General features: G+C 38.0%; 1 protein-coding gene across 2 annotated transcripts; it reads left to right on the top strand.

Moving 5' to 3' along the window:
- The first annotated feature begins 5,688 nt into the window (after positions 1 to 5,688).
- pou3f3a (POU class 3 homeobox 3a) lies at positions 5,689 to 8,707 on the top strand. 2 transcript variants are annotated; one of them, XM_052148597.1, is made up of 2 exons: positions 5,689 to 7,542; positions 7,767 to 8,707. In XM_052148597.1, exons 1-2 carry the CDS (start codon positions 6,313 to 6,315, stop codon positions 7,878 to 7,880), a joined length of 1,344 nt encoding a protein of 447 aa, XP_052004557.1. In that variant the 5' UTR covers positions 5,689 to 6,312; the 3' UTR covers positions 7,881 to 8,707. The 2 variants fall into 2 exon arrangements, with proteins under 2 accessions (XP_052004557.1, XP_052004558.1); XM_052148598.1 differs by having other exon boundaries at positions 5,689 to 7,582.
- The last annotated feature ends 13,986 nt before the right edge of the window (positions 8,708 to 22,693 follow it).

Below are 22,693 nucleotides of genomic sequence, written 5' to 3'. Positions count from 1 at the left end.
ATAACATGCAGAACACAGTAATTTACAAAAGCATGTCACTAGATATGGGTGTCATATCTATATTTTTAACAAAAGGTGACGTTTTCCTCCCCACTCTTTTTCTTTGTTTGTGTGAGTGTGTGTTAGAGTAAAGTAAAGATGAGAATCATCATCTGGCTTTGACTGGCATAATTGCCTCTTTTCTTCCCCGCTTCTACTTATCGCTGATAGCCCAATTTAACCGCCACATGCTAAAGACACTTTCAGAGTGTAATCAGAATTAAAGAGAATGGGTTTTACTCACTTTAAATGCCTTTTGAGTCATTCTCTGTAGGCTGAAACATTGATGGGTCCCTTTAGTTGTCAGAGAGCCAGGGCCACATACAGTTAGCGAGGTCTGATGATGATAACATGCCACTGGTGTCCTCAGGTAACATGTAAAGATACTCTGCACACTCACTGAATGGCCCCCATCCCAAAAGACAGGCCAACAAAATATCTCTGCTCTCATGTAATAATGGCAAAGATATTTTGTAAATTGGTCCCAAGATACCATCAAAAAACTATTTAAGACCACAGAGTGAAGATATCTGTGGTTAGGTGACAAAGGAATGCATGGATTGCACCTCATCTAGTGGCGTGCATGCTGATGCATTTTTCCCATTACAGATGATGGCTTGTGACTACAGTGGAAATGGACAGTAGCTTGGAGATTATCTCTCATTTCCATTCTGTTCTTTTTCACTTCTTTTATGTTCTCTCTTTCTCTCTCCCTCTTTCTAATATGCATAGTAGTTTTCTCAGTGCATGCTATTTCTTTTGGTAAGTAAAATGCAAATGCAGCACTTGAGAAAGAAATGAGAAGAGGATGATTTGGTGATTTTTTTACTCCAACTGGTATGATCCTTACGAAAAGCTTGAACGTGCCTGAATAGCATCTTTGCTCAGAGCTTTTCAGAAGCACTTTAGCATTCCTTTTAGACAAAAAAAAAACTTTATTTAAAAATATTTTTTAAGTCTCTCAATAAGTTGACCAATCATACTGTCAACAGTGCACAGCATGTCCTCATATACAGAATGTCCATGTCAATAAGTGAGATATGTAAGACACAAAGGTAATACTTAACAATCATTTTTAACAATCATTTTTGTAAAGGGTTTATAAATAGGTTTATTAATTACTAATAATTAATTTACAAATGCATTATAAATCACTGATATGTGTTTATAACAACATGAGTGACTTTGATGCAATACCTGCCAGATAGGGAGACATCTGACCTCTCATGTTATAAATGCTTAATATCACTTAACTCAACATTAGTAACCTATATAATCTTAATATAAAGTGGACACAAATGAAGCATTTATTAAGGAGCTGCTAACATTAGAAACCTACATAAAGTTAAGTATGGTTTAATGGTTTTAATGGACATTAAAATGCTCACATTTATTGCATGAAAGTCACCCTTTTTATTCATGCTGTTATATCTGCCAATCCCAATTATTTATAATGCATTTTAAATTAGTTTTTGGTCATTAATGAACCCTTTATAAACCCTTAGCAATGTGACATTCATGTAAACTGCTATCGATACACTGTATATTATAAAGATCAGTCCAAAACTCCATTGTGACGGTTTCCTATTCTGTTAAATGCATTGCCTGAATACACAGAATACAGCTGAGATGGCAATAGAGAGAGAGGAGGACAGAAGGAAAGATAATCCTAGCCATCCTGCCCCTGTAAAGGAGCTTTCACTGAAAGAAGTCCTTGTGTCTTGTGTATATCACAGAGACTTGCTCTTACCTGCAGGGGGGAAAGAGATGCATTGCAGTCACATGCAGGAGAAAGAATTGCACAGATGAAACTTTCCTATTGAATAGTTTCAGCTGTTTCTCTGACAATGTTCACATCTCTGTGATTTCATCTATATAATCCACTCTAAGGGCATCTTGAGACATCTGAATTGGTTTAACATTCCTGATGCCTTAACAAACCTAAAGTAGGGAATACGCACTTGTACAGGGTAAATCTGGTTGTTGCATTTGCTGTTGTTTTCAAGGGAGAAAGACTAGCAGAAATGTCTGTGAATCCATCACACTCTCACAGTGAAATAGTCAGGATTCGTACAACTTTTCTAAATTTGCCAAACTCACATGATATTGTACAACTGCACTCGTATGAATTCGTATGACTTTCACTACAACCAATGACGTCGCTGGACATTGTTTCCATCTAATACGCAACAATTACTTGCTTCTGTCACACACAACAGCTTCCTATCATGTTTACACACTCTACTGATTGGTTAGGTTTAGATAAGGCGTTTGGGTAAGGGCGTAATATTAATAAACATGTCCTTGTGTGCGGAACTAGCATTTACTTCCACTTTACACATCCGGGCATTTGCATGTGATGAATTCCTACTAATTTATACAAAGAAATCATACAAAATCAAACGAAAGAGCCATGAGATCGGGTTTGTGAATCATGAGGTTAGTTACAGCGCTTTTAGCTAATGCCTTGTCTAGCCAGGAAGCCCATTTAGAGCAGCTTATCCAGTAGTGAATGTCAATAGGTGTAAATATTTATCATATTTTCTCTTACAAGAAATCACTGAAAAATGATGCATGTAAAATAACAGCTGGGCTGCTGAGTTAGGCCTCTGTGTGATTCAATTTAACTAGGATTTACTGTGATCCATGTGTGTATTCTTTTGGGAAATATGTGCTTTGATTAATGCAATACAGGGATTTGAGAAAATAGGTGTGTGTGTGTGTGTGTGTGCATGTGCGTGAGTGTGTGCGTGTGCGTGAATGTGTGCATGCGTGCGTGTGTGCGTGTGTGTGTGTGTGTGTGTGTGTGTGTGTGTGTGTGTGTGTGTGTGTGTGTGTGTGTGTGTGTGTGTGTGTGCTTGGTGGAGTGTATTTCTTTATAATGGAATCATTTTGGGTGAAACTTTAGCACATGAAACCTTCATTCATTTTATTTTTGAACACATTAAATCAAAACATGCCTCATATGGTTGTTAATGGAAAACAGATAATTGAATGCATCAATTTATTTGATCAGTTATAACATGGCATGAAATTGCAGCAGCTAGAATAGTTTATTCTTACCTCATTATTTTATATATAAAGGCAGTTACACTTGGCTTTTTCATCTCTAAAGAGAAACCTGGCATGTGTCTTATTATTCGGTAACGTAAGAGACTGCGCTATATCTATTAACAATTCCACGAGAGTATCTGCATTTTCAATGTTTTTGTAGTATATCCAAGGGTGTAGATTTGGCTTGAGCAGGGGGGTTGCAGTGTGAAGCATTTACCAATGTTTACATTGAACGTGGTATAAATAATGGGGTGGGAGGGTTCTGTCGCCCCCAGAATCTATGCCCCTCCATACATATACATATACATATACATACAATGCTGCCAACCATTATGTTAACATTTACAATTAATTTAATCTCTTGTGGGAGCAAAGATATAAAAAATATGGCCACTTTCATGCCAAAATGTAACATGACTTCACAACAATACAGTAATCAAGTGATCAAGTGATCATCCCATTTTATGGATCGATCATCTATAGATAGATGATTACACAACACATTTCCCGTTATAAACATATGATGACCTGTGACAGGGAGGTCATGTTAGTCTTTGCAAATTAAATAAAAATTGTATCTAAACAATTGTATCTAAACAACTGACATTTTTCATTGCTTTTCAATTGATCAGTTTTTTACATTTCAGGATCCTTTACCGAATTGATTTTAGAGAGTATATTGTCACACAATAACCTAAGGGAGAACAGCAAGTGAGTGAACTTTACATTCTGATCCATTTTAATGGATTACACTATTTATACATATTTAGCCTATAGCCTACTGTGTTTGTATATTTCCTAAATGTTATGCTAGTACTCAAAGTAATTGTTTTAAAGAGTTTTAGAGAAGTTTGAACACTGCTGGTCACATGAAAAGTAGGCTAGACATGTGCACGTCTCCAGATGGTCTAGAAACTATTAATTTATTTATTTTTGTGTTGCTGACAGAGTAAAAGTGACACTAATAATACATTTTAAATTAATAATTTGTCATATATATGGAACTTGAAAAATAAATAATTAAAAGTCCATATACTGTAAACTACTTGAAGTAATATGTGTAGTCAGAGGAATAAAACTGTCAAGTGGTTGATGATAATAAACCCACTGAAATATTATTGTGCTATCATTATTTTTTTATAATTATTATTATTATTAAGATTATGGTGTAGTATACTGTTTGTGAATTATGGTGCAAGACCGCATTTTATAGGTCTATACATTAATAGTGTTTAATTTGTTATTGTATTATTATTATTATGATGATTAGGATTATTCTTATTTTAAGATCTATATGCTTTCCACTACGCAAGGTCATCTGAGAATAAGCTCTGCATTAGAGATTTGAATTTTATAGCACATTTTGCCGTCCTGGAAAAACAACAATGTCCTTAAATGTCGTTTTTTGCAAATAAAACTAAACATTCGAGTAACGAGTCCGAGAAAGAGAGAGCGTAACATCTCTTACCGCAGGAATGAATCCAGCGCAGCTCCCTCTCTCTCTTCCTCCGTCTCTAGTGAATCCCGCTCTCCTCTGCTCCGCTATTATTTTCACTTAAACATATGAAAATTTATGCAAATGAAAATCAGCACGAACTGTTCAACGCTCGCAGTGCAGGACTGTCCCTGTCCTCCCTAGGGTAAGATGGGGGAAGACGCCCCCCTTAACTTTTACTCTTGACTATAGATGGCACTAAATCTCATCTCAACACCTTTATTGAATGTCCTTGCTCTTCTCTTTTTTGTCAATGGAAAACAGTGATCTGTGGCATTTTATTGTGTTGTGTATTAAAGGTTTTTACGTCTATCTAGTCTACAGTGTTTAGATTTTTGGAATAAAAAATATAGTTTTAATTTTGAAGTGACAAGGTTTAGACAAAGTTAGACCCTTGGTTAAAAATGAGGTAGAAATAATTTTACATTTGTATAAATATGTCAGTCAAAAGTTGAACCGTCTCTTTAATAGTTTAAATGATAATAATTGTGAATAAACTATTAACCTTGCTTTTGGTTTTGTTAGTCCCCCACATCCCCATATATATATATACATACATATATTTATTTTTTATATTTTTCGAATCTTATCTATGTTTAGTTTATCTCTATCCCTATGTTGATGCTGAAATTATAAATGCTTAATGCTTAACTTTTAATCCTTTGTTTAAAAAAAAACAAAAAAAAAAGACCAACATAGCAATACAATTAAAACAAGATCTCACGCGCACACATAGCATACAAAAAAGTCCCTATAACAAAGGCAAAGTATGCACACAGCAGGTGCCAATAGGGCCCCAATAATGCAGTGTAGCGCAGTATAAATCCGTGGTTATTGAATTATATGAACTTGCTGTTCAGCTATTGGGTCTCACTTAGTTTTATTCGTATGTTGACATATCCAAATTAGACATAGCAAATTGCAACGCCTTTAAGTGATTCCTTGCTTTCGAGTCTCAAAGCTGCGCACTGAGATCTGTCACTCTCCAGTATGATATCCAATGAGCATCAATCTCGTAGAAACTTCCTCGCGGTAATTGGGTGAAAGATGTATAGTGGGCGCACTCGGGGGCTGAACGTAAACATTCGCGTGCTCTCGCTCTCAGAGAGAGGAATAGAGCGCACGAGGACAGTGAAAGCTCTCCATTGCGCGTGCATTAATAGAGTTTTGTGCCGCTGAATGCATTGAAGATTAATGTCCGATGGACTCTGTGAGGAAAAGAAATATGAGTACCAAGACACCGTAAGGACTACAGAGAAGTTTACCAAGGAACATTTTCTTTTAATCCTCCACATCAAGCCAAGATAGCGCGCGATGGTGAAGTTCTGTGGAGGATTTGTATAATCGTCTCATGAAGTTGTTGTGAAGCAGGACTTTTACATTTCTGTGGTCATTTTTTGTCTCCTAAAAGGCCTATAAAATGGCATTAAGAATGGAATGCATTTGAAAAAAATTCCAATAATGTGGATGTCTACGTTCTTCTTCTGCTTATGATAAAAGGAGGTTTTGAAGGATATATATATATATATATATATAATCTTTTTTTTATTATTATTATTTTTTTTTTATGCTGTGTTGTCGTCGGTGGACCAAATCAAAATACCAGTCATACTTTCCCTGTTTGAATAATTCATGAACTAGAACGTGGCTTCCAGGGTTGGGAAAAAGTTACCACGATACGGGGAGGGGAATAATAAGTAGAATTGTTCAAAGTGGTCAGGGGGATGGCCACAGCGGCTTCCAACCCTTACCTGGCCAGCAATAGTATTCTCTCATCAGCCTCGATCGTGCACTCGTTGTCCGGAGTTGGTGGCATGCAGCCGGGAAGTGCTGCCGTAACCTCGGTGTCGGGAGGCTACAGAGGAGATCCCACGGTCAAGATGGTGCAGAGCGATTTCATGCAGGGAGCCATGGCAGCCAGTAATGGGGGGCACATGCTAAGCCATGCCCATCAGTGGGTTACCTCGCTGCCTCACGCAGCTGCTGCTGCTGCAGCCGCCGCCGCCGCAGCTGCAGAAGCCGGCTCCCCGTGGTCCTCCAGCCCTGTTGGTATGGCTGGTAGCCCACAGCAACAAGATGTCAAGAACAATTCAAACAGGGAAGACCTGCACTCTGGCACGGCGTTGCACCACAGACCCTCGCATCTCGGTGCTCACCAGTCTCACCAAGGCGCATGGGGTGGCGGCGCATCCTCGCATATCTCCACCATCACCGGAGGACAGCAGCAGTCCCAGCAGTCTCTCATTTACTCCCAGCCAGGTGGATTCACGGTCAACGGGATGCTGAACCCTCCAGTGAGTTTGGTCCACCCGGGGTTGATGCGAGGAGATTCTCCAGAAATGGACCACGGAAGCCATCATCATCACCACCATCATCAGCAGCAGCACCCTCATCACCATCACCACCAGCATCACGCGGGAGTGAACAGCCACGATTCGCACTCCGACGAGGACACGCCGACCTCCGACGACCTGGAACAGTTCGCTAAACAGTTTAAACAGCGTCGGATCAAACTGGGTTTTACTCAGGCTGATGTCGGTTTAGCACTAGGGACTCTTTACGGAAATGTCTTCTCTCAGACCACCATTTGCAGGTTCGAGGCCCTCCAACTGAGCTTCAAAAACATGTGTAAACTCAAGCCACTGTTGAACAAGTGGCTGGAGGAGGCCGACTCCACCACTGGCAGTCCCACCAGCATTGATAAAATAGCAGCCCAAGGCAGGAAACGAAAGAAGCGCACCTCCATCGAGGTGAGCGTAAAGGGAGCCTTGGAGAGCCATTTTTTGAAATGCCCTAAACCCTCGGCTCCGGAGATCACCTCTCTGGCAGACAACCTTCAGCTGGAGAAAGAGGTGGTTCGGGTCTGGTTCTGTAACCGAAGGCAGAAAGAGAAGAGGATGACGCCGCCCGGGGTCCCTCAGACGCCAGAGGACGTGTTCGCCCATGCCGGCAACGTGAGTGCAGACACACCGCCTCCGTCCATGGACTGCAAACGTATGTTCACTGAGACGTAGAACACATTATGTTATGTACTCCAAGTAATTGGACGATTGTCACCAAAATAGTCTTTGTATTTACGAGCGAAACTAAACTCAAAATGCATCTTTAAAAACCTGCCCTTTTTATCCTCCAATGTCCCTAACGCTAAATGACTGACTGTGTTTGCTCTGTGTTTCAGGAGAGTTTTGTGATAGATTACTTAAAAGGTGCAAGTTTGAAAGATGAGCCGGACAACAACAACTACAACGGGACAACTACGAGCTCCTACGGCCAGGAGATTCTGGTGCGCTGAAATGATAACAAACCAAAAGCCAACGCAAACTTTATGGATCCCCTTTAAGGGAAATTACAAAAGAACTCACATGGACATGGATCAATAGGCTACATACTAACATTAAATATTAAACAGTGGGAGAATTTACCCCAGGACGCACAGGAATTATGTTATTCATTTTAACAAAAAGGAATTGTCTACTCTTGGAACATTATGTGAAAAAAAAAAAAAAAAAAAAAAAACTTTTCTACTCCATAGTATTTTTGTGGACCACATTTTTGTGAATAGCCTTTACACAGAAAAAACGTAAGAAAAAAATAATCGAAAATGAAAAAAAAAAGATATATATATATATATATTGATTACTCTCCACCTGCACTTATTTTCCAATCTCAGCCTCCCCCTGTAAACACTTTTTGTTGTCGTTTGGCTGAATAATCGTGGATATTGCCCTCCTGCTTTTTCCAGGCAGAAGTTTTGGTGGGTTTTGATATAACACGTCTGTGTAGATTTGGCAATATAAATTATCTGTGTTGATTTAAATGATTTGCTTTATATTTTTCACTAAAATCAATCTTTCAAATATTGTCTGGAGCAATGGCAGATTTGTTCGCGATGTGATGACTTTCAACCTAGTAGCATTTCTTGTAGGCCTTCATCGTTTTCCCCTCTGCCATTTTAACTATTGATTATATTTTATACTGTTAGTATTACATTTGTTATTATATACATACACTTATTGTACTCAAACACGCTGACAAATCTGAAACAAACCGTTTCCCCGTGGTTGTTATTTAAGTTCAGAATACTGACTCAGCGAGAGTGAATGAGAACAATAAATCTGATTAGCTCTCAGATGAAACTGTGCAACTTTCTTTCTTTCTTTTATCCACAATGCATTAAAAAAAAAAAAACAGATTACAAACATATGATATATTGACATTAGTTTGATTTGTTCGGGAAGAGTCTAGACAAATAGTGACACACTGTCACGTCTAAAAAGGGAATTTCGATGGGTTCTGCTCCCTGGATCTCTTGACGGTTGGCCTGAATATGCTAGTCAAATAATTTCCCAAATGTTTTCACCTTTTAATATATTTAATTAATTAAATATCATTGAGGTAATTTATGCGAGTCTGGTTTTCTGTGTATACCTTTTTTATTTTTTTAAGAAAGAAGAAGCATTAGCTGCATGTAACTGTCAATATAGGCCTACTATCTCTAACGGCGTTATTTTTTTTATTATTTAAGTAAAGACATTATATCGTCTTTAAAAAATAATGTTGCCTAATGTCTTTCACAATTGGTTAGAAAAATAAAAACGTTTTTCGTTCATTAGGGCCTATACTTTTAGACTCCCTGAGACTCTAGGCTAAATAATCCGGGATGGATGGAGGTTGTCCTAAACCTGCATAAAGTTGTACTGTTAGGTTATTTTACCCACAGTACATTATACCCGTTGCTGATTTCAGATTCGTGTTACGCCTAACTGAATGTAAAATATATGAAACAATAAATAAAAGGGGGGAAGCCTTTTAGCATCTAATAAAATGGCTCATGACATGCATTTTAAATCATGTTACAAATCAGAATTGCACTGATATCAAAGTGACATGGGGATGTGTGTTTTATAAACATTACCCTATACAGAACTGTCGTCATAAGGGTATTGTGTATTCATTCACTCGTGTCTGCGTTTACATGAAGAACGTGCCACTAGAATGCTCTGGTTTAAATTAGTATTTTATTCGCAGATTATTGTTACTACCGATGTGATTTTTGGCTTCAATTGACAAGCCTTTACAGCAACATATTTTCGTAATTCGTTTTATATATATTTGTTTATTTATTTATAGTTAAATAATATAATATTGTTTAGATTGGATAACATTTAATAACTGAATTTTGCTATCTGAGCATAAAACAAACGACAAAATAGTTTTAGTATATATTTTTTTAAATTCTAATTTGAATTAGTTTATTCTAATTACAATAAGGCTACAACATATTATATTTCATTGGCGCAATTTTAGCAAACCTAAATTTATTTCGTTAAAAAAAAAAATCGTTTTTATTTGAATTTGAATGAAGCCCAGGCGCACAGCGAGTGACGTAATTTGGAATCCATCCCGTGCTCGCTCTAAAGCAGGAGTGAATTTGTATGCATGGAAATTCGTATGCCTGCCACGTAGCTCTCTGAGTGCAAAAGGGCCTAGATCCTTCCATCAGATTGCAATGTAAAAGCGCGCAAAAACGATTGTGTGACTGAATTGAATTGAAATTGAATTGTGTTGACTGGATTTTTTGGTAAACCGACCGTTTCTACTGGGGAAAAACAAAACTATCGGGTCTTAATTTTCATCAAGCCAAGTTTGGCAATTTCTCCTATTTGTTTTGTCTTCTTCTATTTTTGAAATAGCTGTATTTGCACTTTATTGGCAAAGGCGCAACAATAACCTTTCAGCTGAACGACGCTTCTGTTGAGACTTAGAGTGAGCAGCTGCTTTTTCCCCCTGAAGAACTTTTGTGTGTTGTGTCTATTCAGCCAAACCCGCGTCCCTTCTCTCGAAGATTTAAATTTCGCGGATGACTTATCGTACATCCGTTGCATGGCAACAAAATTCAACCTGTAGGCCTGGTTATAAGCACGCGCCCCAACACTTCATGCAATATACTCGCTTTTATAGCAGTGGGCCTAATGGCGTCAACCTAACAAACATCAGCATTAAAATACAAAGTGATTATTAGGTTATTTTTATCCTGTATTATTTTATTGCTTTTTAAATACTAAATTTGCATAAGAAAATAAGCTGTAGCCCATTATATGTACAACTAATATGTATATATATATATATATATATATATATATATATATATATATATATATATATATATATATATATATATATATATATATATATATAGGGCCTATATATAATTACTTATATAATTACTTATATAATTGATCACATATAATTTATAAGTTGGTAAACCTAGCCTATTTTAACGATTTCAAAGCAAAGCATATTATGAGCTAAAACACACGTGTCCGTCACTCATAATTGCAGAATGACTTCCTGTAGGCTATATTCGGCCTTACCAAAAATGAGAGAAATGCGTAGAATCAAAAAACTGGAAATGTTCTCTTCTTCTTCCGGCGTTCGACCCATTAATTCACAGTATCAAAACTTTCTTTAACGTTTAACCGTGCCAAATGATTTATTATTATTTATCGTCTCTGAAATGTAATTATAAAGCATGCATGCTAAACAGTAACAAAAAATAAACATCGTGTTTGCCATATCAAATCTAATAAAAAATATATATTTTTGGAAATACAAAAGTTTTTATTTCCATACATGTTCTATACATTAATGTTAATTTATTATATAGCCTACGAAGCCTAACATTTTTGTTATCAATATTATCCAGTCTTACTAACAAATGTGACTTCATGTTCATTTTAGACGTATAACAATTATAATATATCAAACAATTAGAGTATAACTATTATCATAACTGTTTTAATTATACTATTATAAAGTATCTGTTTTTTGCCATGTTTTTCATGCAACTTTTTTACACGCAAATCAAAGAGTGGATATGTAAAGTAGGCCTATACAGAAAGGAATTGTTACCGTTTAATTTTTCTATATAGCGCCATCTTTTGTATTCCATCTCGCAATAATAGGCCTATAGTATCAATTTCAAACCATTTTATGGATAAAATATCAAAAGAAAATTTGTAAGCAATATTATCTATAGCTAATTATAGGCTAACTAGAAAAGCTGTGCCCAAGTAGGCCTAAATGTAATGCATTTGCCATGAGCTTATTTCCTTTCTGACTTATTGATATACTTAGAATTTACAGAAGAAAAAAAAGATAACATAAAGGGCATACAAAGTGCTGATAAAATAACTAAAGTTACCACTAAGCTTTAAAAAGCATTTTTAAAAAGAATGAACTTCTTACAGCTTCTTGTATGTTTATCTGGAGTCCACAAAGAAGGGATTTAGAGAGAGAGGGAGAACTGAAATGTTTATGCCTGATGTATTTTTTTCTAATAGTCTAGTTCTACAGTCTGTAAATTTTTATTCAATGCAAACCAGCTGGTCACCTAGCTGAGCAATTCCCATCAGACCTTAGGCCGAAAGACGTGGCCGAACAATGTCTGAGGCTATAGAAGATGGCTGGATCAGTGGCCAAGGGACCTTCACTGTCACACACCTGCTGCAAGCCCATGGCACACTGCCAACTGAGGTCAGTTAGTCTGCCTGGCACATTACCCGGGCAGCAGTTGCCAAGGTGACAGCATGTCAGAGCCTGCCCATTGAGGAGAATGGGGGGCTGACAGCCAATGCATCGCTGCTTCTGACCGGTCCCTTGAACTTGAGGAAGTGAGGAGCAAAACGGCACATTCTAATGCTTAGCAACAAACTCAATCTACACGTGGCAAGGGCCTAAATCCCTAACCTCTTCGCTACAGCTGGAGGCCCTGTATGTGATCCTAAGTGATTTTAACACACTTTTTCATAAGACTTTCACAGTCTGAAGGACTTTGAATTACAGTAGTTAATTCCATACTTGATAATCATAAATATAGACATGCTAAACTCATGTGTGAGAGAGAACACAGGAGAAAGGATGAACAGTGTAAGTAGAGAACAAGAGGTGAAAGGTGTTCCAGCATTTGTTGTAGCTATCACATTAACAGGAGGATGTGAAGCAGAGGGGAAATAGGCTGTGGGCTCTGTGGTTTAATAGATTACTTACAATTGGACACAGGTATTTGGAGTTAGCGATTATACCCTTAAGGCCCCCAAAAAGGGAAAAGAAACACCATAATTCAACGGAATCTGCTACTGCTTCATGTTCAGACACCTTTGTGTTTTTATACAGCAAATAATGTCTTATGGATGCTCATTGCCATACTGTTTTATGTTTTAAACTGCTCGCACCACAATATTTTTGCATTGGCTTGTTTTTTTACGCTTTCTGAAGAACACTTCCACAATATCAAGTGCCCTTTCAAGCATAAGCTCTTTTATATTCAACTCATTGTAGTCTAGGCACAATTTGTTAAGGTCAAATCTTTGTCTGCAAGGACTGAGTAAGAATTGTATTGAGGTAATCAAAAAGCAGAAAGCCATATCTCTTCAAGGGCACATCTGAATTTCAGCTAAGCTCTAAGAGCCTCAATCTCCCTCTGAAAGAAAGGGGAAAAAATCCACAGAATATGGTCTTAGCATTAGAAAACAGCCCCAACAGGGTCTTCCTGAAATGCTATTACAGTATGCACCCCAGCCTGTCACGGAGACTGAATTCAATGTACACAAGTGGCCTATACGATGAGCCATTACGCAGCTCAAGAAAATCGTCCTCAATACCGATTTAGGATTGTTTGGCTTTAATCTTCTATTTTTGAAAATTTCGTCCGTAGTAAAAGGATTCGGTCGGGATGTCAAATCCACATTGTCACTTTAGAGAGATTTCTCCTTGGACCATGCTGTTATTATAACCAACAACAAAATGGGAGAACAAAATCCTTTCATAGATGAGAGGATACTTTTCACTTTCTCTGTTCTCATATTTCACTGTACTTATCAGTATTTAGAGGGGATAAGTGCAGGAATTCCTGTTGTTCAAACCTCTCCAAACATGTCACATGCGACGTAGCAGAGAGTTTGCAGGCTGAAATAAAAGTAGCTAATTGATGCAATACACCAAGGACATAATTATCTCTTTGAATAACTGGCGGTGGTTTAATTGCTGGTAATTGTTCTCCAAACCTTGTTCAGAAGTGATGAACACAAGACTGTTATTATGCATCATGTGTTAATCCTGCTATTCTGGCTTAGTCATTAGGGCTTCTGTATCAAAGTACCATGAGAAGGGTGGTAGAGAGGGAAAAATATCATACACTCACATACTCACACACACATAATGTACACTCATAATTGTGACATAATGCATTATAGTACCACCTACTTACTAACCCCTGCCACACACACCTACAGTAAATGCAAACAGAAGCAAACAGAAACTTCATGCCATCCTTTTCATTTTTCTCTCTCTTCACTTTGCTGTCACACATTCAGACACCAGTATAAATTCACCCTCAGATGTCATATTTATAACAGTGGGGTTTCTGTTATCCTTTGTTTGCTGTTAATTATTGCCACATTGCAACACCAGACTTGGAGCTCCACAGGAAACAAACACTGATTAACGTGATTGGCCTGCTGAGAATTACAGTCTGGTTGAAGTGTGTTGATTGCTGAACTGTTCCCACCCTCTCACCCTGGCAGTCTTGCCCTCTTGCCCTCTGTGCCTTTTGAGACAGGTCAGTGGCAAATACTTCAAAAGATGTCTAGAGTTTACATAATCTAAAGTAATCCAAGAACTGAATGCTCATAATTGTGCATGCTTTTGAAATTACAATGAGAATGTCAATAATATTTTAACTGTCACTACAAACATGCTTAAAGATGAGGTGTGTAACTTTTTCTGTAAAAATACGTTTTCATTCCCAACCTTAATATGCAGAGACAACTAAAAGTGAGCCATTCATTGGTTCATTTTCTTGAAAATGGTAAGAATGGTGTCTCTATATCTCTATGAAAATCCTCTGTTTGTTTTGAGCGACCCGTTTATACAAACACAATGATACTGACTTGACCAAAGGGGTGAGTTGGGGGCGGGACTATCTCTTTGTTTGACCAACAGCAGAGCGGGCTCATTCGGAAATATGTTTTGAAAACAAAGTTAATAAAAAAAAAATCAGTAGAGATGTATTGTGCAATATACAATATTGTACGGGTGTTGGTTTTTTTTATGTTTTTTTTTTTTTTAATTAGCTCTCCCTTCAATGTAACACAGTTGAAAAGATCCAAACAACAAGATGTTGTTTTATGACTGATGGGTGGGGATTTGATTATCTTTGATTAAATGGTTAAGATTGTTTAAATTACTTAAAGGGGATCATATACTGTATACACACACACACACACACACACACACACACACACACACACACACGAATAAGACAAGTTCTTAAAAAGATGAGAAGAATGCGTTGCACTGTTCATAAACCCTCTTTTTAACCTGTTTTCAAATTTAGCTTAAAGTACATTGAAGTGGAGCAGGCTGGCAGTGCTACTATTTTATATTCAAACTAAGCACTTTGGTTGCATGGGGAAGAGGGGGAGAGGAAGTCTATGTGGCTCTTTCCTGTCTCATTCCTAAGTCTCACGGGCTCATGTTTCAACTGCTACATCTGAAGTGTGCGACTCATTCACACATGTGTGAATGTGAGTGTATTTATCTTTGTGTTTTTTCGAGCAATGAATTCATTCCTTTAAACTTTAGAGCTTTTGACTGAACATGACCAGATGGAGCAGGGGTGGTGTTATAGATAGGGTTGGAAGTTTTGATCATAATGGGAGTGTTTTTATGCCAATGTGTTATAAAGTGATAATTTTTCATATTGATCATCACTGCCCCCTACTGGATTTGAATTTGAAAAAAGGATTAATTTCACAAGATCTAAATTATTGAGGTGATTTATCAAGATTAACACTTCCTGAGGGTGCACTTCACAATTTAGTTCAATTACAGGGAAAGCAGTTTAATGTCATCGCTCAGTGAGAACATCTATGATTTAATTTAAGCATTACAATATTAGATAAAGTATATCTAGTTGTTAGATATACTTTCTAATTACAGTAAATGTTTTTTAAAGTCTTTTGAAGATGAAATATATCTGATAAAAACCACTTCAACATATGCAGCTCTCTAAAACTGGATTTCTAGCAACCCCATGATTTACAGCATAATGGTTAAACTATGTTCTTTAAGGCCACAAAACAATATCTTTTCAAAAATTTGTATGAGAAGCTATGCTGAATCAACTACATGCTGGAATGAAAGGAAACTTATTATCCATGACTTAAGCCACCAAAGCTTCTAGAGAATATACAAGTGCAAAGCCCAGTGAAGAAATTAAGCAACCACATCACAGTGGAAGTGTGTTACTAGTAAATGATTCAAGCTCAGTGTATATACACTGCAACCATTATCATAATGTGCATAATGTGCTTTAGTTCACTATATCTTCTATATATAGATAGACAGACAGACAGACAGACAGATGCCACTCTAGAAATTCACTATTCAGCCATTATTACATGATTACGTAACAAAACGGTTACTGAGATTAAGCGAGTAGTATTAAGCTGGTCATTTGATTGTAAAATGGCTACCACCATGAGGCCCCATGCCCCATGTAGAATAAAACAGCATTTATAAGGTCACTGATTTGACTAGAGTCCTCATCTCATGTGAGTAGTCATGGTTTATACATATTTTTCAAAATTACAGTTCATTTCTTTAAGAGTAAAACTTTTTTAATGGGGAAAATAATTCTTCAACTGGCAAAGTCAAATTTTCACATGGACGCACACAGTCTAGGTTCCTCTGTTTGAGATTATACAGGTTAAGTCATTAATGAGTTTCAAGCTTAGGGCAAAGATGTATGCATATGTCCTTTAACCAAGCACACAACCTACAAAAGTGCAAGAATGATTAACCTACAGTATGCATCCACTAACAGGCAGGTGTCCCTTCAGTGGTTTGTTAAATAGGGAATTAGATTTCCTCGACAGGGATCGGCCACCACTCTGCCTCTAATTCACATCTGCAATTACAGAGCAGAAATCTTGCCCGTAATTGATATGGCCCGCAGATTTGTTTCGATTTCTCATCACCTCTAGTCGTTTCTCCCTTTACCCTCTGGCTGCTAATGAATGGACTCGTTAGATGGGGGCGTGTCTAAGTGAAAGTGACTCTAAGCACAGCTCTGCCAGATGTATGATGGCTTGGAAAAGGGACGGTGTTAAAACAGCAGGAGGTGTATAATGGCACCTCAGAGCTGGAGATACAGGGAGGGAGTGGGCACCTGCCCATTAGGCCCCCCTGAGGGTGGAAGTGTTAAGTGGCTGGGTTGCGGTCAAACTCTAGAGGGACATTTGTCATAGAGACGCAGCTGTCAGCCAGTGTGACTGAGTTTGGGAACTGCGGTGATGAAGATAGCAGATTAGATTATGTAAAATACTGACTAATACCCGCACCTCACTTCATTTTCACCCACACCTGAGACATTTGTCTTCTGTCGAGGACTGTGAAGAAACTGATAAATGTGCACCAGATGAGAGACAGATGCAAGTGTAGGAGTTTGGATTGCCTCTTGCTGTTGAATAAATCTCAGATATCTGTCCTTGTATGGACTACCAGACAAATACAGTTTGTGGACCAATTCCACTTCCGCCTAGTGCTTAACTTTTCATGCCTCTATCTGTAGGGTTCTACAGATCTCTATCTGTATGCATGCTGTTGTGTGAACGGAAAAAGGCGTCTTTACTCAGCCGAGTTTATCCTACTCTCTGCCTGCTTAAATTCTGTGTGAAGATGCAATGCTGCATAAAAATCAGTATAAATTAAGCCTGCTCTAACTCACCTCAGAGCAGCCTATAACATTGTTTTTATCATGATAGAGCTTGGGTTTCATAATTTAATTTAATATTTAACTAATAATTGTATATTTTTCATTCATTTCATATTTATATATTCAAAATTATATATTTAAAACATGAATTTCATATTTTGCATGTGTAACCGTATAAAGGATGGGCAAGGAGGATGGCCAGGCGTGCGTAGTCGCATGCTATCGCCTGGTCCTCGACCACTTCTCCACCCTCTGGCAGATGACAGCCACTCCTCCAACCCCTGGTGGATGGAACGCCCCTCCGCATTCTGGCGGCCGGCAGCGAGTCTCTCCTCCCTTCGTGGATGGAGGCCTTTAGCCTCCTCGTTAGTGCACCCGCGTCCCATGCCGACTGACGCCAGTTCGAATCCCGCTCGGAGCAGGTCGAGCTGGACAGTTCCAGTGGTGCTATAACTCGGATGGGACTGAGGTGTAGGGGGGTGAGTGTAACAGGAGTCAACTGGTACATGATTGCTGTGCAGTGTGTACACATCACTCCCCTGTCCTCAAGAGGCACATTAGAGACTGAACTAGGGGCTGTAGCCTTTAGCCTCCTCGTTAGTGCTCCAGTCTCCCATGCCAGCTGACGCCGTTTCAAATCCCGCTTGGAGTGGGTTAAACTGTACCGGTTACATAGACAGGTATCAGAAACAGATAAAGTGGGATCAAAAAGTCTGAAACCACAAGATAAAATGTTTATATTTTTACCAGACTAATTTAATACAAATCTAGTGAAAAGTTTTTTTTTATTTTGAGTGAAAAGTTGAAAAGTTTCCCAGTATGATTTGAGAATATTGTATATATGTATATACAAATACAAATCTGTTATATACAGATGCAAGGGAATGCATGGCAGAAGAGGTAGTATATGATGGATGAATATAAATAGACTAAGCTGTGTATTGCACATCATTATTGCTCAATGGGGCAGTTTTAACTGTTCATGAGATGGAGAGCCTGAGGGTAAAAACTGTTCCTGTGCCTGACGGTTCTGGATCTCAGTGCTCTGTAGTACCATCCAGAAGGCAACAGATCAAAAAGGTAGTGGGCAGGGTGAGTGGGGCGAATAGTGATTTTTCCAGCCCTTTTCCTTTCTCTGGAAGTGTATAGTTCTTGAAGGGATGGAAGGGGCAACCAATAATCCTCTCAGCAGTCTGAACTGTCCTTAGTAGTCTTCTGATGTCCGATTTCATAGCTGAACCAAACCAGACAGTTATTGAAGGGCAGAGGACAGACTCAATGGCTGCTAAGTAGAGCTATATCAGCAGCGCCTGTGGCAGATTGTAGTTCCTCAGTTGGCGAAGGAAGTACAACCTCTGCTGGGTCTTTTTCACAATGGAGTCAATGTTGGTCACCCACTTCAGGTCCTGTGAGATGGTAGTGCCCTGGAACCTGAATGACTCTACTTCTGCCACAGTGCTGTTTAGAATGCTGAGCGGGGTCAGTGTTGGGGTGTTTCTCCTAAAGTCCACTTTCATCTCCACTATTTTGAGCGTGTTCAGCTTCAGGTTGTTTTGACTGCACCAGTGAGCCAGCGGTTCAACCTCCCTTCTGTATACAGTCTCATTGTCATCTTGTATGAGGCTTATGACAGTAGTGTCGTCTGGAAATGTATGGAGTTTGCCAGTGGGGTCCTTGGCATTGCAGTAATTTGTGGACAGGGAGAAGAATAGTGGGGAGAGCACACATCCCCTGGGGGTACCAGTGCTGATCGTGCAGGTGCTGGAAGTGAATTCCCCCAGTCTCACTAGCTGCTGCCTGTCCTTCAGAAAGGTGATCCACTAACAGATATATGTGGAAACAGAGAGCTGGTGTAATTTAGTCTGTAGAATAGCTGGGATGATGGTGTTGAAAGCTGAACTTAAGTCCACAAAAAGGATCATTGCATATGTCCCTGGTCTGTCCAGATGTTGCAGAATATGATGCAATCCCATGTTGACTGCATCATCCACAGACATGTTTGCTTGATAGATAAGAAAATTGAAGGGGATCTAGAAAGGGTCCAGTGATGTCCTTCAGGTGGGAAAACACCAGTCTCTCAAATGACTTAGTCATAGAGACCTGTGATTTTGGGAATGATAGTGGAGCGTTTGAAGCAGCAGGTAAATTCACACTGCTCCAGTGATCTATTGAAGATCTGCATGAAGATCGGTCCAGCTGGTCAGCACAGGACTTTGGACACGTGGCTGAAATACCATCTTGGCCATGTGCTTTCCTTAAATGTAGGTATGTGCTGCCGAATGTTCAGCAGTTCATCCCTGGTAAAACTGATTGGAAAAAAATTACTAAACACAGTACAAACAAACTAAAACAACAAAAGTATTGGAAAGCTCCACACCGAGGCAGCCATCTGCAGCACCATCTTGATCATGTCAAATAGTGCTGAATCTTAAATATTCTTATTCATTTTTCAGTATAGATATTCTTTGTTTAACTTTTATTTATTTTAATTGTATTTTTATACTAATACTTCCAGGTTTAGACGGAATTTTAAATTCCAGATTTTCAATATGGATTCAGACTTTTAGGCCCACACTGTCTTTCCTTCAGTCTACATAGAAATAATGCACAATGCTCATACAGATATGATTTGCTATAACACCTTTACTTATTCGAAGCCAAGGACTAAAAACTAATTGTTTTTCATTGTAGTTCATTCTGAGCAGAAACAAAAAAACATTTTTATTACGGTTCAGATTTTTCACAGCCTCCTTTCCAAATGGTAACCAGTTAGAATGAAATACAAAAATGTGTAATAAAGCACATGTATGTAGTAATTATACATAGTTGTCAAAAAGATCTTCATTTACAGAATGCGACTTCCACGACTGGCAATTAGGCAAAGAAATGTGTGATGCAGCAATTCCCTTCAGGACCAAAGAACGTTTAATGTTTTTGGACAACATGAAGTGATGTAATTTCAAAAATTTACTTTATTAATATTTTTTTCCACTTTCAATCAGTAAATGTTTTTAACCAACACCAGTCCTGATCATAACGCTTGTTACTCACCTCAATCCAGGTGGCGGAGGACAAGTGTCAGTCACCTCTTTTCTGAGATCGTCAATCCACGACACGTATAATTTCGGTCATTGTGCATGACAACACGGAGACCCACATGTGGAGGCTCATGCAATTCTCCTTGATCCAAACACAACTTACCATGTGCTCCATTGAGAGCAAGAACCATTAATCGCAACCACTAGAAGGTTACTCTACACTCCCTAGCAACCGGGCCAATTTGGTTGCTTGTGAGACCTGGCTGAACTCACAACTCCAGGGGTGGTAATCAGCATCAATACTCACCGAGCTACCCAGGCCCTAGTTTAGTATGCTTTTTAAACAATGTGAATAATGGGGACACTAGAAATGTCCTCATAAACCACAATTATAGCATAATTACCAGTTTGTATCCTAAAAGACTTTCCTCATAAACCACCCAACCCCAACCCCTCACACACACATATACACACAAATTTCTCAATACACACATACAAAACACACTCTGACATCCATACCAACACACCCACACAATTTTTAGCTGCATAATTTATTCACTTGGCATGCAGTACTCTTCAGCAAACAGAAAATAGGAAAAAGCATGTATATGCTCCATAGGCTAAACACGAGAAAACTGGCACCATCTGGTGGAAAATATTAAACATTTAAATTTTGAAGCCTAATAAAAGCATAATATCTTAGAATTCGTTTTTAATGGCACTGGGATCAAATATTGCCGTTTTAATGGGTTTCAGTGGGGGCATTTTTATCCTTAAGGTCTTGAGTGAAACAATTTTGTGTACACAGGGTATTATAGATATATAATAGGAACTGAGGTTGGAATAACAAAATTCCCACAAAAATACACACCTTTGGCGAAATGTATGCCGTTGTCATTAGCAAAACCAAAGTGATCGAAAAAACTAAAATTAAAAAGACAAAAATTTCCCGAAAGTTGCACAAGGGTTAAACAAAATATTATGAGACTGAAAGCTCTCTGAATAAGAGCCCAACATAATTAATTGTATCCCTATTTATTGATTGCCATTTGAATGACATCTCATGCAGTTATTTAAGCTATCCTTCAGTGTTTGAACCTCTTTAAACTTTATCCATTTATACTCAATTATTGAAAATGATTGTGTTCCTCAAATTCGCTTTTTTGTGAGGAGCGGCGGATTAGAGCAGGTCTGTTGAGATGATATTAGAGCAAACATCTGAGAGATAATTGACAGGGAGATGAGCTCTCATAGTGGCAGTATCTTTCTGCATGATTGGCATGTATGCCAGCACCGGATGTGAATCATGTGCTCTGAAACGCTTGATGAGCAAATCAGACTGCTGGATTTGATGTCAATTAAGACAAATGTTTCTAAATCCTATCCTTGTTAGTCACCTCACAAACAGGCAAGAGTGTAAATTACAGTATTAATGTTATTTACACCCACGATTATTTGAAACTTAGTCTGATTTGCTTTAGAATTTCATGATTTTAAATCACTCTTTAAATGTAATAGCTTGACAATGGAAATGAGCAACGGATATTTACATTGTGGGGGCAAAAAAAAAAAAGAGTTGTTTTTAGTGGTTTATGAGGACTGTTTTTAGGTTATGCACTGGAAATTACGAGGGTATTATGTTATAAATGTGGTTTATGAGGACACCCCTATTGTCCCTGTAATTTAAATGGCTTAAAAATCATATGAAACCATAGAATATTCCCTTTATGTCTATAATAATCTATAATAATAGTCTATAAGTGTCCTCGTAATGATAGGAGTACCAACATTTAGATTTTAATATCAACAGCCATAATTGTTCAGATTGAAAATATATTTAACTGAATTGATTCATTTGAGGTATTAGCCATACATTGATGGCACAATATATTTTATATGTTTAGGAAAATAAAATCCCCCGAAATGCCCCAGAAAATCATAATAAATCAGAACCAAATATTGTCCCTTAATCAAGGATAAGTTCATCAATATAAATTGCATCTTCCCAATCTGCATTGAACCGTTATATTTATGCTAAATAGCTCATTACTGTGGTGCTTGGGTAGTCTGGGTTAGGAGCTTGTAATTTATATGCATTTAAAAGTACAGTTTAAAGGAATATTACTTTTTTACATTACTTTTATTTAATTGAAAGTCAGATTTATGTGAATTACTATAAAATTTTCATTAAAAAAAATAGATTATTCAAACAAATGTGCATGTGTTTAATGAGATTTCAGGATACTCATAATGAGGATTATTTATTTTATCAACTTTGTGCAGGATACT

Source organism: Xyrauchen texanus, chromosome 18 (assembly GCF_025860055.1).
Source record: "Xyrauchen texanus isolate HMW12.3.18 chromosome 18, RBS_HiC_50CHRs, whole genome shotgun sequence".
NCBI classification, from domain to species: domain Eukaryota; kingdom Metazoa; phylum Chordata; class Actinopteri; order Cypriniformes; family Catostomidae; genus Xyrauchen; species Xyrauchen texanus.
The sequence above is the reverse complement of the archived record's forward strand: the minus strand, read 5'-3'. Positions and strand labels throughout refer to the sequence as shown.

Excerpts from the sequence above, each read along its gene's own strand:
- pou3f3a (XM_052148597.1), top strand. The coding sequence starts at position 6,313 with ATGGCCACAGCGGCTTCCAACCCTTACCTGGCCAGCAATAGTATTCTC. Across the intron at positions 7,543-7,766 it reads TGTTCGCCCATGCCGGCAAC|GAGAGTTTTGTGATAGATTA; the intron begins GTGAGTGCAGAC and ends TCTGTGTTTCAG.